General features: G+C 33.8%; 1 protein-coding gene across 2 annotated transcripts; it reads right to left on the bottom strand.

Annotated features, from left to right (window-relative positions):
- Positions 1-2,107: 2,107 nt before the first annotated feature.
- On the bottom strand, positions 2,108-10,072 carry LOC126701365 (uncharacterized). 2 transcript variants are annotated; one of them, XM_050399413.1, is made up of 5 exons: positions 9,180-10,072; positions 8,088-9,067; positions 7,260-7,604; positions 6,570-6,661; positions 2,108-3,399 (listed from the first exon to the last, which is right to left on the bottom strand). In XM_050399413.1, the coding sequence occupies exons 2-5, from the start codon at positions 9,039-9,041 to the stop codon at positions 2,544-2,546; spliced, it is 2,247 nt and encodes a 748-aa protein (XP_050255370.1). In that variant the 5' UTR covers positions 9,042-9,067; positions 9,180-10,072; the 3' UTR covers positions 2,108-2,543. The 2 variants fall into 2 exon arrangements, with proteins under 2 accessions (XP_050255370.1, XP_050255371.1); XM_050399414.1 differs by having other exon boundaries at positions 9,476-10,072.
- Positions 10,073-12,918: the final 2,846 nt, after the last annotated feature.

Raw genomic sequence — 12,918 nt, 5'->3', positions numbered from 1 at the left:
TGCCAGGACTGCCATTTATTTAACTTTTTTTTTTCTTGTTGATTATTCTTAAAGTTTTCATCTCATTGCAGGTAGAATCTATGGTGATTTTTCAATTTCCTGAAGAATAACTTCTCATTGCCACATCAAATCTATTTGATCTTCATAAATATTTTGTATCACTTTGGAGTGAATAACTATTATGAAACGACAAATATTTTAAAATTGTGCTTTTTTGTGGATGTTGAAACGTACAACCTTTTTTTTTTCAACCAATCTTATGCTGTCTTCAATGGCAAATGTAGGAACCCGAAGCTTGATTTGGTTATTGTAAACCAAGCAGTGGAATTCTTTCATTGCCTTTCTTCTCCAAGGCTGCTGACCCGGAAAGTTTTAAGGAGGATTAGATGGGAGAAGCCGTTTCAAGGATGGTTGAAGCTCAACATAGATGGCTCTTATTGTGGTAACACAGGTTTGGCAGGCTGTGGAAGGGTGATTAGAGATGATGCAGGTAGGTGGGTTATGGGTTTTAGTAGGAGTATTGGCATGACCAACAGTTTTGCCGCTGAAATATGGGGTTTAAGGGAGGGTCTGCTTTTATGCAGCAACCTTAACATTAATGTTCTTGAAGTTGAACTTGATGCCAAATCTATTGTGGATGCCTTAGAAAATCCTTCTTATTTGAATAATGTCATATCGCCTCTATTGGATGATTGCAAGCTATTGATTTCTCGCATTCCGCAGTTTTGTATTAAGCATTGCTTCCGTCAGGCGAATAGGTGTGTGGATAGTCTTGCTAGATTGAGCTTTTGTCTTGATGCTGATTTTTCTACCTTTGATAGTCTACCTGTGGACCTTATAGATGTTTTTGAGGATGACCTCAATGGGTTGTTTTGTAATAGGGTCTATTCTGTATGTATTGTTGCTGCTTAGTTTATAATGAAGCTCTTTTTCACCCCAAAAAAAAAAGAAAAAAGAGTTCAGCATTGTACGTACATTATTTTGGTGATGATATGCAAAAGATTAATAAATTAGATAATTCCAATATTTCTATTAAACCGAAATTATTCTTTTGACCATTAAATTTTAGAGTTGTTTTTATTTTGGTCCCTTAAGTTTGGGATTTTTTTTTTTTTTTTTTTTATTTCAGTCCCCTAAATTTCATTCCAATTTAAAAGTGGTTTGTAACCCATATGCAAACCAATAAAAAAATCTATTTCCTCAATTTCACCCATTGTAAATATATTTAAATACAAACAGCTCTTAAAATAGATAATTGGCTCTCCTAAAATTTTGGTTTGTTTGTTCTATATGTATTTCACGTTTATTTTCTTATTTATTTTAGCTCTCTCAACTTTCACTTTTTTTTTGTGTGTGTGTTTATTTTTCAAAAAAAAAAGAAAAAAAAAAAGAATGGATAATTGTCACATTACCTAAGAGAGTGTGTTGTGTGTAATATAACTTACCACACCTTCCCTTAAAAGTTACCATGGCTTTTGAGTGGAATTGTACTGTACCTGTGTTAGAACTTCTTTCTCTCTTCCTTGTGTGGGTGTGTTTGTTTGTCAAAAAAAAAAAAAAAAACTCACTTTTATATATTATATTAGCACTGTAAAGAGTCATGTATTCTCAAAAACCTTATACATTATATTAGTACCATAGAGTGTCGTGTGTGTGTTTGTTTCTCAAAAAAAAAAAAAAAAAAAAAAATTTCACTTTTATATATTATATTAGCACAGTAAAGACTCATGTATTCTTTGAAACCATTGATGCAGCAATAAGTTCTTGATTAAAATAGGCTTTTGGAAAGTTTGGCTACAGCTCCCACTAAAAGAATTAACATATCTACATATTTTGAAAATTTAACCGTTAGATTACATGTTCTTTATGTTCTTAATATGCACATCAAATTTTGTGCCAACCGAAAATTATTTACCATTCGATCCATAAATTTATTTTTTATGCATAATTTTAGACTAAAAAACTTGAAATTTTAACATTTGATTAATAATATAGTTATTAATCTTTGATCTTCTGAAAATTTTGTAAGCAACGCAAAGCAAAAAGCTAATTGCTGATGTGGTAATGTTCCCAGCAAACGAGGCCCATATCTGTGTTCCAAAGAATCTAAACCAACACACTGGTACCTGAATTGTTCATATGATTTCCCACCTTACAAGACAACAGACTGGAAATGTTCAAGTTCATCCTAAAGACAGATAAATTCATAAATTCTCTTGCAATGAAACCAAATGTTAAGAAAACAACTCTGTTCTGCATAATCTACAAGGGGGAAAAGGAAAATAGACAATTTCTCTAATTTCCAAATTGTTTCAATTTGTATAGTTTCACTGAACAAATTTCAAGAAAGGGGGGAAAAAATCCATGCACTTCATATCCAATGCTTTTCCTGTTAAATAGTAATTACTCCATCTATACCCAAAACCCATGTAGGATATATGTACACGAATAAATAAACTGCAGGCAACGGGCACAACAGCCACAGATTAGTACCACATTTACGAACTGTAAACACCACATTTTGCGGCCAAGCTAAAATCAAGTCACCTTCTAACTTTTGTTTCTGATGTTTGGATCCGTGGTGATGATTGTGAACCACCACCGAGTGCAGCAGCAGCTGATTCAACATGTGTAAGAAGATACTCATATATCTTTTTCCTTAACCTGTCAATTGTCTCTGCTGAAATATGTGGTGTTTCTTGTCCATCCTTGCTTGACCCAATTTGGTCCAGCCAGTCATTCACGCTCTTGAGCTGAGTTAACATTCCTGCTATTTGACCATTATCTGACAATGCCGAGGTGTCCACATCAGCATCCAAGAACCTCTCCACAAATCCCAAAAACCAATCCTGGGACTGCAGTTGCAACATCTCAGCCAAATCAACTGCCTCATCAAGGCCATTTCCTCTAACCCACTCTGGTGGAGGTTGGGCCTGTGGCTTTTGGCTGTTGGCTGAAACATCCCCTTGCCGGCGAGTAGTTCCTTGTGCAATCTTAGAACTAACTGTCTGGCGGGCTTTGCCTTGGGTTTTTGTTGAGGTATTCTTGATAGAATTTTCTAGGACTAATATTGGTTGATTCACTGGGATTGTCTTTTGGGTAGGAGCTGAAATTCGAGTTGAGTTAGGTTCTTTGCTAAAAACAGCAAAAGATGATAGATTGGTTGCCAATGCAGCTTGGACCCAACAAGCTGCATGTTTTTGCCTGTCCGACATGACCTTTAGTGCTTCTTCTGATAGGTTTTCTTCATGATCTGGAGACGTACCACATGGAATAGTTTTTGATATAGAATCAGCAACCATGCGAGCATTATTCAAGCTCGCATGAAGAGTCAAGAACTGCTCAACTGCAGGCTGTGGGTTATCTTCCTTAGATGATGCACTTAATTCAGAATACATGCTGCAAATAGGAGAATTCACACAACATTATTGTCACCCAAAAAAAAAAAAAAAAGCATGAATGCAGATCACAGCCATTATACTGTAAAGCAGAAAAAAAAAAATATATATATATATATATATATTTTTTTTTTTAAATTAAAAAAACCTTATAATAGCTAAAGAATTGGTAGTGGAACTTCAGCTAAAAGTGAAAGCATGATTAATTCATTTTGCTAAATTATCAAATTCCTGACATTGTATATTTACCCATAGCTCAAGGTTATCCGAATTTTGAGCAGTATCCAGATACAGACAAAGCTCCTAATTACCACAAAAAATTCTAAAATGGACATGTCCCTCATCCCGCTTTGCTTTTCTAAAGCAATTATTTTGTGGTTTTACCCTGACCATCTCTAATAAGGTTTTTTTTTTTTTTTTCATAAGTAACAAAACTTCTTTGAAATTAAGGAAAATATAACAAGGAACCAAAGCACACAGGTAGTGTTCTATGGAACCATCAATACATCAAAATTTGGAATATGGAAAGTACAACTATCAAGAAAATCAGTCAGAAACAAAAGAAACGACACCCAAAGCATTAGTCCACTCTATCAATAACTGGAAGAAAGACAGCTCCAAGTCATTGATCAATCTCTCATTTCCTTCAAAAATAAGAGCATTTCTCACCTGCCAAATACCCCACATGCCGTGAGGGATCATGCTCCAAATCACCACAGGCATAACTATTTTACTATTAAAATCGTTCAACCAACTCAATAGCAATTCCACAACACCACTCAGCATAATCCATTAGACCCCAAATAAAGAAACTACCCAGTTCCACAACTCTCTAGCCACAGGGAAGTATATAAATAAATTATTGATCGTCTCCCTGTCTTTCTTACACATGTAACACCAATCAATCACCACTACCCGCCAACACCACTCGGCATAACCCATTAGACCCCAAATAAAGAAATTACCAAGTTCCACAACTCTCTGGCCACAGGACAGTGTATGAATAAATGATTGATCATCTCCCCGTCTTTTTTACACATGCAACACTGATCAATCACCATTACCCGACGCTTCCACAAATTATAGATCATTAAAATTTTCCCCAGAGCCAGTCCAAATAAAGAAACTAACCTTTATTGGCACTTTCAGGCTTTCGGCTTCCAAACAGCTTTCCAAGGAAACAGGGATTGAGTAGTGGAATGTAGTACCTTGTAATAGGATCTAACATCGAAAACCTCCCTGGAAGAGGGAGGTTTCAAAATCCTCCAATATTAATTCCCAAATGAAAAAATTGTCAAGAGGTGCTCTTTTTCAAGCAGGGACTGTTGTTATTGTAATTACTGCAGTTGCAGCTGATGACAATGATACTAATAATGTTCTTAGGATGTTTCATATTAGTGCTGATGTTCTCTGATAATCTAAGAGCTTTCACCATCTTGCATTTAATGCCCAAAAAATCAAGTCAATCCCTTCCATTTTTCCAAGTTGAAAATAGCACCAATATATCAATTTACTTATTGAGTTTGATTTCAAGATACAGCTTAGAGTACAAAAAGTGCCCCCTCCACTTTTCTTCCATGCCCAGAAGTGAGGATCTATCACTTTGAGGGAGCTAGTCCACCCCTCTTTCTACTTAGGCCCTTCCACTTTCTTATGGGATCCTGAAGGCTCTTCTTTCTTAATTAATAAATATAAAATATAAGACAGGTTTTGAAAATATGCTCATCAGATTTCTAAACTCCAATAAAATTTCATTACATACTTATCAAAAAAAAAAAAAAATTCATTACATAGTTTTACCTCCACTCCTGCTGTGGTGGTGGAAATGCCATGGTAGATTAAGTTCAGGTATGCCACAAGGCCCACAACCCATATAATTAATTTTTTTTAACTCAACAACTATCAATACTAGGGATTTTCTGCTTTCCAAGCCTGCAATGGCAGGCTTGTAACATTTCATGCCCAGCAAAACATCCACAACCATGTTTTTCGATTAATTATTAATACATGATTAGTTTGTCAATCAGGTTTTTCTAAATCCTCTCTACTCTATATAAGAAAGCTCTATAACTCAATTCCTCAAATATGGCTACACCAACTCTATGTTTTCTAGATGCTATCCTTTAATTGCTATAGGCCATCATGCCTCTTCCCCATCTCACCCCATGTTTTTACCCCTTGTAGCACTATTCATTTGGCATAAATGATTTGCACGTAACCAAGCCATCTTATGTGGTATCCCTAATCAACATAGCCAGACTACTAGAAAAACACAAGAGATAATTTCAATTGCTATCTTATGCAAACCTCCAATGTCGCTGACATATCCATAGATTGAGAAAGGGGAAAACTTAAGTTGACATATCCAAAAATTAAAGCCTAGTCAATTAAGTTAGACATATTTTTAGCAAAAATAAGAAAAATACTGGACAACCCTACTATTTTTTTTTTTTTTTTTTTGAATGAGGACAACCCTACTATTATATAAGACCTATATAAAAAGAAATTTTGACCATGAATAAAAGTTGTCCCACATGACAATCTCAACCAAAATGTGTCCAACAAACTATAGCCAATGCCCAGTTTCTTAGCAAAAAACCTAAATTATAGTGTCCTTGTTGCATAGCTTTGGGCTTTGAAGGTTCTTCCTCACTTAGATTCCTAAAGACTAATCAGATGTTAGTAGTATAACTACTTTTTTAACGCAAGAATGTTCAAAGTGCCAAGACCAAGCAAAGCCAACATTATCTTTCACAATCTACATGGTAATGCTTTGTTACTTTGATGACCACCATACGTACAATTTCATTGCAAATAGTTTCACAACTACTATTAATAACCCAGTAGATGCTTATCTGAAACAATAAATAAATAAAATCCCCTAGTAGAAGCTGGTGCAGGCTATAAAATGATGGATTTCCTCAGCCTCTAGTTACTCCATCCTACAAGTTCTGGATATAAAACGAAGTTACATGATTTTTCCCTCCAGGGTAACATTGGTAATGCTGAATCTAGCCTACGATACTCAAAATTTTGACCATGGGTTGTATTGAGAGTCATTATCAGAAATCATAAGCCAAGGATTGATTCCAAGTTTACAAAATAACAAAGACTACCTCTACTTTCATTGCCAGTAACTTATTATATTAATTTTCATTTGGCTATTTATACCTTAGACATCGAAGTAAGCTCTCTGCCACAGAAGCCTCTTGCATAGCCTCTATTGCTGCCACCTGCGCAGCATCTCTGTGCTTTATAACTTCCTGTCAAATGAATGTGGATGCATAGAATAAGAAAAATAAAATCCAATAGCCATAGAACTTATCCTCTAAAGGAAAGAGTGCTATCTAACTAGGTGTCTCTACATATAAAAGAAAGATTGAATCAAAACCCATGCTACTGTGCAGTAACTTATTGCTATATCATAAGGATTTTTCAAGTACAACAGTACGAGATCTATGTAATAGATGTTTTCCCCAAAGGAAATTATTGGATGACTCAAATCACTGCACTATTGCCTCAGAAACATGACTCATGACCTGAGGATTAAGCTCCTTACAGATCTCTGAGCCTCAGAAACATATGGCTCATGACCTGAGGATTAAGCCACTTACAGATCTCTGACACTTACTATTGTGTAATTCTAGCTTGTTTACTTCAGCAAAACTCTTAATACATTGGGAATCTTAAACACTTTCTTTTGCTTGATGTCAAAGCAATATTAAAAACTACTTCCCTGGAATTTTCTGTAGCAAACATAATATACCATTTTCTTAAGTAGCAAAATCTTTCAATAGTGATGGCTCAAAGAAGAATAGTTCAAGCGCAGGTTATCTAGCTACAATATGTTAAAGAATGTACCTTTCCAAGCTTTGCAAGAGAAGCAGGGAGTGAAGCCCATGAAACACTTCCATCTGTCAATCTTCTACTATTAAGGGAAACCTTGACCAAGTTTCCTGGGAGTCCATTACTAGATACGTCCGATGATTTCTTCCCAACAGCAGCTTTTTGCTTACTTGGTTTTTCTTGAGCATCCAGAGTCCCATTTGCAGAAACTTTCTTTACAGACATTTGAACCTTATCTTCCCCTTTAGATTTCTTTGTAGATGACTGCAACATATTTTCCTCTTTGGATGGCAACCTGTCACTTGTCGTACTTATTCTTGATGATGTACTTATCCTTGATGACGTACTTAATCTAGGAGCCTGGAAAATACATGTTGATTAGATGAAACTCATGGTTGTTTGCTTGAAGGTGGGGAAAAAAAAAAACAAAAACAACACAAAACAATTGGAGAAATGCAGCAAAAATTGATTCCTCAGACCTGTCAGTAATTCATGACAAATAAAAGATGAGGACATCAATCCAATATTTGGGTTTTTTAGAATTGGAAACAAACACCACGATAAATGATGACATCAACTCAATTCTTGCAATAAACACTGAGATGAAAATTAAATTAATCTGCACACCTCAAATGTTGAAAATACCATCATTGATGACAAGCTGAAAGACCAAATTATAGAAAATCCATAGGAAACCCAAGGTAGAAACAGAATGAACTAAATTCAACACAGCTTATGGTCCAAAATGCTTAACACCGTTTAGAAGTATTTGAATAAAAGAGTACTATTAATCAAACTCCTATTCTATTGAAAATTTGAAGTAATGAAAATGATATAACTTACACAATTTCGTAATTCGTGCCTTGGATCATGTTTGGTGCCCCTCAAATTAGAACTCTCTCTACCCTTCACCTCCATGTTCCCTTCCCAGCTCTTCCTCAGAGCCTTTGCCCCCAGCTCAATCCCCTGAACAAAACTTTTAATCGAGTTTCCCATTGCTAACTTCTTCCCATAGGGCAGAGGACTAGTCGTGCGAGCAGCATTTGCCTTTTCCACCACTCCAAACTTAGCTGTTGCCTTCCCACTCTTTATATCCGCCTGCTGCTTGACCCCATTTGCAAACTTCTCAAAAGAAGACGGCAAGGAATAACAACTCGTCGGAGATGAAGGAATAGACCTTGAATTGAACGGCTTCAATCTCACCAAAGATTCTTTCTTTATTTCCACATTGGATACCGGTTTCGATGGCTGAGACTTTGATCTACCAAAAGGCCCCATTTTCTTATCCAATTGCTCATCTTTAACACTACCATTCAATCTAACTTTTTCCTTTTCCCCAACATGACTATTCCCCAATAATTTCCTAGGTGAATTCACTTTCTCTCCGGGTTTAAGACCCGACGACAAGTTATTGTTCAGAAATCCCAATGATTTAGTTGCAACAATATCTTCAGGGCTTCCCACACAAGGGTGGCGCCCAGGGACCGGCCTAACCCCACGAAGAATTGGGACCGGTGAGGCAGCTTCCAGCCTTTCAACATGAATAAACTGACCCAATTGAATCTTATCACTAAGAATTAGATCATCATGTTCATCAGGTAGAGATACATAAGTGGCATGAGAGGAATCTGAAACCTTGACGTAAAAGCCTTGATTTGAGAACAACTCACCTCCTGCAAGAGCTGGAACAATGCTCACAACTTGCAATAAAGATGACCTGTGCTCTCCAGCAACCTTTATATCAGTATTCATGTGCTGTAGAAGCTTCAGTAGTACACCAGGAACAAGATTGGCCATGTTTGTGACCTTCAATTTGCATTACACTGCAAAACCCAGATAGAGAAATTTTCAATTTCAAGCTTTCAGATGTGAACACACAAAAAACCTTGCAGAAAGAGTTTACAAGACTTATAAATGAAGTGACTTTCTCAATACCCAGATTGAAAAAAAGAAGCGTTTCTCTTGTCAATGCCCAAGTTGAGGCAAAGAATCAAATCTGTGGACTCTGATGGCTTTGCAGACAAGGAAAACTGGGATTAGACTTTAAACCCAGATGGAATTCGACGCCAAAAATGGGACTCAGCATAGACAACCAAAAAATGAGAAGACTTTACCACTGATTTGAGATTCAGATTTGGAAGGTCTCAGCTTTTTTGGTACTAAATAGAGTAAAGAAACAAGATATAAGGAAATTACAGACCAACCTGGTGGATTTTTTATCAAAAAATTACCTTAATCATAGAACCCAACTAGGAAACTAAATAATATGATTCCCACAATTGGTAGTAATAATTGTGTACAGATTGGATTAGAAGGAGAAAAACAAATGTAACATGCACCAACCCAGAAAAAAACAAAGACTAAGACTTGGTAAAAACTTTTTTTTCTTCTGCTGAAAACCCAATATGGGAAAAGTCACAAATTTGGAGGAGGGTAAAAGAAACTTTATCTTAGAAGTAAATAAGGAGCAAAAGTGAATGTACTGGGCATAGGGATGGTGCTGAAAATTTGCAGAAAACCAAAAAATAAAAATAAAAATAAAAATAAAAAGGTGGGAGAGGGGAATAATTTGATAGGAGGCTTATTTCATGACTGAGAAACAAGAAAAGCTGTCAGAGTCTGAGATTATGACAAACAGACATATGCACACATGCACTTAAAATCATATGGTCATACAAGAATTGGAAGCTGACCCACTTTGGCTTTTTATTGGGTTCAGAACCCAGAGAAATATTAGAGAGAGAAAGTGTTTGGGAGCTGAGAGAGCTCTGGCTGGTTTGGTGAGCTAGTGGATGTGATGTGAAGCGAAAGGGTTTCAGAAATTCTTGCAGGAACTGGATGGGAATCTTCACGAAGAATTTTTAAAAATATATAAATATATATTTTTATGTTATTATGCATAAGGCAACTATAAAATTGATTCTATCTTAAAATTACAATTTTATTCAATAAAATAAATATTATTATATATTTTAAAAATTTGACTGTTAAATTATGTGTTTTTTATATTCTTAATACATATGTTAAATTTTATATCAATCAATTTTATATTATTTACTATATAATTTATAAATTTATATTTTACGCTTAATTTTAAACTATAAAAATTTATAATTTAAATAATTTATTGATGACATAGTTATTAATTTTTAATTTTCTAAAAAATTTACAAGCAATAGAGGATATAAAAAGAATAGATATATAAAAAGAATATAAAATTCAATTATAAATTTGTCAAAATTCACCCTAATAAAAAAATATTAAATAAAGTTATAATTTTAAATTACAACTAATCTTATAATTAAATTTTTTTTATTATATATATAAAATTGTGATTTACCAGTATACTTTATGTTAGATTTATCCTATAACAAAAAAGTGTGGTAAACAAGCATTAGTATCCCACATTAATTCAGCTTTCAAGGTATTTATTTTGATGTTTTAAATTCCATGTAAGGTGGGTTTTTAATTTTTATATTTGAGTGTACGAAAATGGGTGCATGTGCATTGTCATGGGATGGTTGAAACAATGTGATGGGATGGCGTGTCGGCTACCTGGAAAAGTGTCACATCCCCAAGATAGAAGTGGCGAATCTCTATCCTATTCATTTTTTTTTTTTTTTTTTTTTGAGGAATACTATCTTATTCATTTTATATTTGTGTTTTTGTTTTGGCTATGGCCTCTGTTTTCTTTACTTCTTTTATATTTATATTAATTTTTATACCTTGAAGCTTCTCATTCAATGAATCAATATATACACATATTTGTCAAAGGTTTTGTAATTGAATTGACATATTTTCATGCACAAAGTGCTTGGGGGTTTAAGAAGAAAAATGTTCAAGCTGCAGACTTAGCAGTATGTTGTAATTATTTCTAAAAAAAAAAAAATATACACACATTTTGACCCAAAAAAAAAATATATATATATATATATATGTATGAATTTAAAAAAAATAATAATAATAAGGTATGAATTGGAATTTTTGGCTAAACAATGGTTAAATAAGAGCTTATTTGTAATATGTGTACTGTTCAAAATTATTTTATTTTATGAAAAAAGACACAAATTTGTGAGAAAAAAAAAAGGTAAAAAAGAGGAAAGATAAATGATGTGACCAAGAAAATGAGAGAGAAAAGTAATTTCAACAATGATATTGTCAAAATTGCTACAGCCCAAATTTTTCTTCTCCATGACTAAAAATAGGAGAGAAAAAAATTTGTATTGTGCAAACACCATTTCCAAAATAGAAGAGAAGAAAGAGGAAAAAAAAAAATTTGGATTGTGATAATACAAGTGACAAATATAGGTAAAAGAAGAGAGAGAGAGAGAAAAAATAATAATAATAAACTGTTTCATTCAAAGAGAAAATTTATCTAAAAAAATTCTATTTTACGGCAACTTCCTATTTTGGCACCTAGTGTGCAACTTTTAAATAATTTAAAAGACAAAAAATTTATCCCCCCCACCCTTTCTCTCAAACTTTTTCGGCGCTGCCACATTACAAATGATTTTTTTTTTCTTTTTCTTCTATTTCGGCAATGAGATTGCCAGAATACAATTTTTTTTTTCTTCTCCTCTCTCCAATTTTGGCACTTGTATTCAAGAAAGTCAAGATCATACCGGTATTGGTCGTACCAAGAAAATATACCATACCAGTCATTAAAATGTTACCAATACTCCTCCAAAATGTATTGAAAAAAATATCAGGTTATACACTATACTGATCAATACAATCCATTTGATTGAATTTATTGAAAATTTTTACAATAACTTAAAAATAAGAGTAATACTACAAACGCAAACTATTTTACAACATTTTTATAAACTGATGTTGTGGCCAATTTCTTACTAGTTTCTATCTAGACTCACCTTTAATATCACCTTTTCATTTACCAATAATCACTCATCACCACATCAGTAGTTTGTAAATTTTCTTGTAAAATAGTTTGAATCTCTAGCATTACACTAAAAATAATCCTAAGTTTTGTTTATTAATTTATTATTATAGCTAATTTCAGGATATCACTTACTAAAGTTTAGTTACTGGGTGGCTGTCTCTAACAGTCTAACCCACTCAAATATGGCCCCAGCTTACCCTTTTTCTTTGTTGATTCCACATTTATTAGAAGACACTTGTGCATGATTTACATATTCTTAACATAACATTTGGCTGTGTTTATAGCTATTGAGTTGGATATCACTATCATACAAAAGCTAATAGCCTTCAGCTCACGTTTTTTATATCTACTTTATAAAAGTTGAATTAGCATTTTCAACATGCCAGAAAAAAAGTATTCTATATATGCATACCATTAGGTAATGCTAGGTTGTCAAGGGGGTGAATACAAATTCATGACGTAATTTGCTTAATTTTCTTCTAAATATAGCTTTGTGCTTTAATCAAATCCTAAATACAGATTCGTGTGCTCAATAGGGTTATTTAATTGGAAATCTCGACCAAAATTTAAAAAGTTTCTAAAAGACATTTGTTAAGCATGAATCAATAAAAACAAGGTTAGAGTAGATTATATATATATATATATATATAAAAATACAGATTCGTGTGCTTAATAGGGTTATTTAATTGGAAATCTCGACCAAAATTTAAAAAGTTTCTAAAAGACAATTATTCAGCATGAATCAATAAAAACAAGATTAGAGTAGATTATATA

The sequence above is a fragment of the Quercus robur genome, chromosome 10 (assembly GCF_932294415.1).
Source record: "Quercus robur chromosome 10, dhQueRobu3.1, whole genome shotgun sequence".
Classification (NCBI taxonomy): Eukaryota; Viridiplantae; Streptophyta; class Magnoliopsida; order Fagales; family Fagaceae; genus Quercus; species Quercus robur.
The sequence above is the reverse complement of the archived record's forward strand: the minus strand, read 5'-3'. Positions and strand labels throughout refer to the sequence as shown.

Excerpts from the sequence above, each read along its gene's own strand:
- LOC126701365 (XM_050399413.1), bottom strand. The coding sequence starts at position 9,041 with ATGGCCAATCTTGTTCCTGGTGTACTACTGAAGCTTCTACAGCACATG. Across the intron at positions 6,662-7,259 it reads CTCTTGCAAAGCTTGGAAAG|GAAGTTATAAAGCACAGAGA; the intron begins GTACATTCTTTA and ends TTCATTTGACAG. Across the intron at positions 3,400-6,569 it reads AGCTTACTTCGATGTCTAAG|CATGTATTCTGAATTAAGTG; the intron begins GTATAAATAGCC and ends TCCTATTTGCAG.